This window comes from Megascapheus bottae, chromosome 34, assembly GCF_031878675.1.
Source record: "Megascapheus bottae isolate mThoBot1 chromosome 34, mThoBot2.hap1, whole genome shotgun sequence".
NCBI classification, from domain to species: Eukaryota; Metazoa; Chordata; class Mammalia; order Rodentia; family Geomyidae; genus Megascapheus; species Megascapheus bottae.
Window position 1 is genome coordinate 4802681 of NC_143542.1, and position 5780 is coordinate 4808460.

Sequence of the window (5780 nt, forward strand, 5' to 3'; positions counted from 1 at the left end):
AGCCTCTTGAGAAGCTAGGACGACAGGCGAGAGTCACCGCACTGGGCTCCAGCTTTTTTTTTTTCTCTTACTAATTGAAGTCTCAGGGACCTCCCTGCCCAGGCTGGCTTGGAACTGCGAGCCCCAGCCCTCAGCCCTGTGAGGGGCCGGGAGCCCGCGTGTGGCCTTGTGGGGTTGGGGGCTTTGCCTATCTTGCGCTCCGTCCTCCAGTCGCACTCAGATGCTTCTTCTGGTGGACAGGAGGTTTTCATTAGAATCAGGTCCTGCTCATCCCCCTCCATTTTAGACCTGGTGCCACGCAAGTCCCCGCCTGACCTCCGCCCCCACCCTCCTGTCCTCATTGCACTCTCGGTCCCCCCCATTCGTGCCTGTCCCCGCCTCTCCTGTCTCTGCCTCTCCCTGCGGTCGCCTCCTCTGCCGGGGCCCGGGGGGCCTGGCACAGGCTCCAGAGACACTAGGTGCTCAATAAAACCCTCAGCCACCGAGCCCACGCCCTGCAGCCCAGCTGGTGGCCATTAAGCTGGTGATGAGCTCAGAAGTACCAGGCGACTGGTGTGACTCCAGGGACCCCAGTCCCGGCAGGCGCCCCGCCACAGGAATGCCTGGTGTCTTTATAAGGACTCCATGAATCACGCAAGCTCAGTGCCCCTCCACCTTTATTCTGGTGTCCTTCTGCGCCCCACGAGGGCAACAGGAGCCACTCTCTTTTTGTGCCTGGCGGCCTGGGGTCCCCCGTCTACCGGGCCTCCCCCCATCCCCTAGTCCTTCTCCTCCCCGTGCGTGATGACGTAGCACAGGTTTCTGTAGTCCAGGTTGCCACAGGCGTCAGGCGGGAATGCCGCAAACATCTGCTTGGCCTGCAGGAGAGGCAGGGGTCAGGGGGGCAGACTAGTGGGACCACGGTGGGGGCCCCAGTACCTCCAAAACCGGCCCTCACCTCCTCCTCGCTGAAGCGGTCGGCCTGCGTCATGAGCTTCTCCTTGATGCTGCTCAGCGGAGACAGCCAGGCTCAGGGGTGGGGTGCCCCCCCCCCCGTGCCAGATCCTGAGCTCCCCACATGATCGTGGGGCCTTGGGTTGGGTGCCCTGCTCTGTACTCAATTTCAGGGGGCCCCGGGGCCCCCCGTCCTGCCTGGGGCCTGACTCCCCCAGCCGGTGAGGCTGGCAGTCTGCCCGCAAGGCAGGGGGCAGGGGGGTGAGTGGGGTGTGGAGATGCGGGGTGGGGTGAGCAGGGCGGGCAGGGGCCCCCATGCTGTGGCTGGTATGATGCACATTTTCCATGGTCTCGGTGGCTGTGGACATTCATGGTTTCCGGGGTTCTACGGCCTCTGGGGGGGCCTTGACCCCCAAGCTCTCCCTGAGCTGGGAGGCTGGCGCAGGGCGGAAGCCAGCCTGGGGGCTCCCCTGGGGCTCCCCAGCATTTCAGGGTTCAGCAAGGGGTGTAGATCCCCCAGGGCCACCCAAGAGTCCCTGCCGCACACCTGTGCCCCCAAGTCTGCATTACATTTGAGATGGGGCCTTCCTGCCCTCTCTTCCCCACCTCTGGCTCCCTCAGCACCCCAAAAACCTCAGCACCTGAAGCACAAAGGGCTTGGGGATGGTGGGGGGCAGAATGGGGGGCTGGGCTGGCGCCTGTGGGGTCACCCCGCCGATCCTCTCCTCCAGGCTGCGCACTTCACTCCCCATGTACCCCAGAACTGGGGTGTCAGCCCGCAGGCCAGCCTCCCCCCCCTCCCGCCCATCTCCAGCCCCTTCCTGGGCTCCCGGACCCCATGCCAAGCGGGGTGCTTACAAGTCGGCCTTGACGAAGCCCTTGCCCTCCGTGTCGAATACCTTGAAGGCATGGAGGATGGTCTCCTCGGGGTCCGTGCCTAGGCCGAGGGCACCGGGCTCAGACCCGCAGGCAGGGCCAGGCACCGGCTCCAGCCCCACACCAGGGCCCAGCCCGCGGGCCAGAACCCCCCCCCCCCAACGCTCACAACTGTCCCCGCCAGTGCTTCACCCCCGGCGCAAGTCTACAGATGAGGAAACTGAGGCTCGAGTTTCCTCAGCTGTGACCATGCGGTGTCCCCTGGCACAGGCTCCCAGAGGGGCCGGGTGCGGGGAGGGGAGTAGTGGAGGGGGGGGTGAGGTGGAGAGGACGCCCCCTCCATCAAGCCCCGCACACCTCAGGGTCGGCAGGGGAGGGACAGGGCGGGGGGGGGCTGGACACTTAGCATGTCACCCCTCTCCCCCCCAGGGCCTCATAAAACAGCCACAGGCCGCTTCCCTGTCTCAATTAGGGACAGCAGGCGGCAGGGCGCCAGCCTAGGCAGGCCTCCATGTGCCAGCCTTGCACGCAGACTCTCTGGCCCATAGGAGGAGGAGGAGCTGGGGCGGAGTTGGGGGGGGGTGGGGCAGGTCACCCTGACTGCCATGGCCACAGGCCACGGGGGCCCAGAGCCTAGGCCTCCCCTCTCCCTCCCTCCCTGACCCCTCCCCAAGTCTCCATGATCCCCAGTGCTCACTGGGGCTGGGCCAGCCACTGCCCCTCCCTGCACAGCCCCGGGTTCAAAGCCTGTGGGGGTGGGGGGGCAGCAGGGGTGGACCCCAGCTTACAAGGGCAGTGACAGTGGCCCATCAGGTGGGTGGTGCTTGGGGTCAGGGCCCAGGCACATCAACTGGACCCCAGCCCCTCCTCAGGCCCTGGGACCTTCTGTGTGCGTGTGTGTGTGTGTGTGCATGTGTGTGTGAGAGAGAGGGGGGGGGGAGAGCGCGCACTTGTGGTCCTGGGGCCTCAACTCAGGGCCTGGGCGCTGTCTCTGAGCTTTTTCACTCAAGGCTGGCGCTCTACCGCTTGAGCCACAGCTCCACCTCAGCTTTTCGCTAGTTCATGGGACATAACTGCCTCTGGGACTTGGCTGCCGGGCTGGCCTTGCCCCCGACGCCCTGGGTGGAGGCGCCCAGCCCTCCGCTGTCCGCCTCCCGAGCTCCTCACCCTTCAGCTTCTCCCCCAGCATGGTGAGAAAGACAGTGAAGTTGATGGGCCCGGGCGCCTCCTTCACCATCACCTCCAGCTCCTCGTTCTTCACGTTGATGCGGCCTGGGGGAGGGCGGGGTCTGAAGGGAGGGGGGTGGGGGTCCCGGGGACTTGCGGCCACCCCCGGGGACCCCAAGACCTTTAGTACAAGCTGCCGATCACACAGCCTGACAGGCCCAGGAGCTGCCGGGCCGGGTCCCCTCCTCACCCCGCCCTGCCAGGGCCCTCTCTTTGGGGGTGGTCTCAGCTCAGCTCCCCGCGGCACCATCACCCACCCAGGGCAGCGAAGGTGTCACGCAGGTCTTCCTTGTCGATGAAGCCGTCCCGATTCTGATCCATGATGGTGAAGGCCTGGGGGGGGAGGAGAGGGGGGCGGGGAGGGGCAGAGGTGACCCGGAGCGACCCCACCCTACCCCGTCCCCAGGGTACCCACAGCGCTGCACCCCACCCCTGGAGCCACAGCCCCACGTCCCCTTTTCTGGTGATTAATTGGAAATGACAGTCTCCTGGACTTTAGTGCCTAGTTGGCTTTGAACTGTCATCCTCAGAGCTCAGCCTCCTGAATAGCCAGGATGAATGCGGGAGCCTTTCTATAGTCAGGGACACTGAGGCTCAGGGGGAGGGGGAGGGAGAGGGAGGGGGGGAGGGAGAGGGAGGGGGAGGGCTTCCCGAGGCATGCAGCGAGCAAAGGCTCACGAGTCACAGAGAGAGGGGGCTACGCAGGCCAGTGGGTCCCAGGCCCCCAACTTCCCTGACACTCGGGGCTCCCTGCCCCCTGGCTCCCCAGTAGTGGCGCAGGCGCAAAGCTGCCCCCACCTCCTTGAACTCCTGGATCTGGGACTGGTCGAACATGGAGAAGACGTTGGAGCCGGCCGCCCCCTCCGCCCTCTTCCGTGCTCTTTTGGGCGCCTGCAGAGACATGGGGAGGCTGTGGAGCCCCTGCTCCCGGGAGGCCCTGGGCCGTGATCTCCGAGCCACCCCCCCACTCCCCGAGCCAGCCAGGAGGTCTCACCAGCCTCGCCCTCCCAGAGCCTGGGTCGGGAACAGTGGCACCCAGGCCACTTGTTGCTGGCTTTTCCTGGCTTCTGGGAAACAGGCCCGGCCTGTGGGCCACACCAGCCTCTGCTCCCCCCAGCTGTGCCCCATCCTCGTGCCCGCAGTTCCCGGCCCCAGCTTTGCCCACCCCAAGTCACCCACCGTGCGCTGTGCAGAGCGCCCAGCGCCGACAGTGGCACAGACGCCTGGCAGGGCCTTGTCTAGCTGGCCGTTTGTGAGGGACCCCCAGCGCCGCCCCCCAGCAGCCTACCATGTTGTGGACTGTTGTGCCGCCTGTCACCAGGGCTGGAGGGGGATGGAGGCAGCTCCTTAAATAGTGCTCCTGGGAGTCCCGGGGCAGGCGTGGGGGCTCTGTGATCCTCGGCCAAGGCCCACAGCCGGATCCGGCGGTGGCTAAGCCAGGGATCTCCGGGGTCTCAGGGCCTGGCTCAGTGCTGTCCCAGGCAGGACCGGTCAAGGTCAGGGGACTGACCATTAGCATTTCATTTGCATGTCGTTTGCATACGCCCTTCCCACACCTTCAAATGATCTCCTAGATGGCTCTGTGTGTGTGGTGTGTGTGTGTGTGTGTGTGTGTATGTGTGGTGTGTGTGTGTGTGTGTGGTGTGGGGGGGGGTGTGCGTCCCGGGGCTCACCCTCCAGGCCTTGCACCTTTCCACAGCTCCACTGCTGGCTTTTTGGTGGCTCTTTGGAGATCATTGTCTCATGGGCTTTCCTGCCAGGGCTGGCTTTGAACCTTGAGCCTCAGATCTCAGCCTCCTGAGTAGCTGGGATTCCAGGCATGAGCTGCAGGGCCCGGCCAGAGGACAGATGTACATGACGTCAGGTAGCTAGCTGCGTGTTGGCGGGGTGGATGTGGCCGGCTGAGAGGACTTTTCCTGCGTTCACGCTTGGCTGTTTGTCCTGGTGCTTTCCCGTCCTGGACAGGAGACTTGGACGTGTTTTGCTCAGAACTTCTGAACACCGTCGTTATCCTCACCGCACACGGAAGAGGTGCGGATGAGGCCGGGCTCTGCCATGCCTGCCTGACCAGCCAACAGCTGAGATGGGGTGAGGGGGAGAGAGCCTCGGGCGACCCAGCCGGCCGGGCTTCACGGGTGGCCTGGGTCCATCTGGCCTGCCGACCCGTGCTGGACCCGTCCTGAGCGGCTGCCAGGGCCGGAGGCGGTGCCTGTGCCCCAGGGCTTAGCTGTCCCCAGCCCTAGCCTCCGCCAGGCCCCCAGGGCATCGCTCGCAGTGCTCACAGCATTCACATCTATTCGTACCCCAGGAGGGGAGACTGAGGCACCTGGGGTCATGCCTCTACCTACCCCTAAGGCAGTTCTTCCTGGTCATCCCAGAGGAAGCTTCCAGAAAGTTCCATCCTGGCCTGGGAGTTTGGCCTAGTGGTGGAGTGCTTGCCTGGCATGCAGGAAGTCCCAGGTTCAATTCCTGGGTACCACATACACAGAAAAGACCAGAAGTGGCGCTGTGGCTCAAGTGGTAGAGCGCTAGCCTTGAGAAAGCCCAAGGACAGTGCTCAGGCCCCGAGTTCAAGACCCGGGATGGGTGCAAAAGGAAAGAAAAGAAAGAAAGGAAGAAAGGAAGAAAGAGAAAGAAAGTTCCATCCTCAGACATTCCCTGCACCCCTGCCCCATGTCATCGCTAACTACAACACGGCCCATGCAGCACCTGGGGGAGCCGGGGCCACATGCTGAGCAGGAGAG

At 64.6% G+C, this 5780-nt stretch overlaps 1 protein-coding gene across 3 annotated transcripts; it reads right to left on the reverse strand.

The window, feature by feature from the left end:
* Positions 1-677: 677 nt before the first annotated feature.
* Myl10 (myosin light chain 10) lies at positions 678-3885 on the reverse strand. Of its 3 annotated transcripts, none has more exons than XM_090324385.1 (6): positions 3835-3885; positions 3294-3369; positions 2977-3081; positions 1792-1870; positions 938-986; positions 678-857 (listed from the first exon to the last, which is right to left on the reverse strand). In XM_090324385.1, the coding sequence occupies exons 1-6, from the start codon at positions 3868-3870 to the stop codon at positions 759-761; spliced, it is 444 nt and encodes a 147-aa protein (XP_090180511.1). In that variant the 5' UTR covers positions 3871-3885; the 3' UTR covers positions 678-758. The 3 variants fall into 3 exon arrangements, with proteins under 3 accessions (XP_090180511.1, XP_090180512.1, XP_090180513.1); XM_090324386.1 differs by having other exon boundaries at positions 938-989; XM_090324387.1 differs by lacking the exon at positions 3294-3369 and adding an exon at positions 3722-3764.
* Between the last annotated feature and the right edge of the window lie 1895 nt (positions 3886-5780).

Bases quoted from the DNA above. Each gene is read 5' to 3' on its own strand.
- Myl10 (XM_090324386.1), bottom strand. From the start codon at position 3,870: ATGTTCGACCAGTCCCAGATCCAGGAGTTCAAGGAG. The intron at 3,082-3,293 runs GTGGGTGATGGT...GCCCTCCCCCAG, and splicing joins TGACACCTTCGCTGCCCTGG to GCCGCATCAACGTGAAGAAC. The intron at 990-1,791 runs GTAAGCACCCCG...GTCTCCGCTGAG, and splicing joins GGCTTCGTCAAGGCCGACTT to CAGCATCAAGGAGAAGCTCA.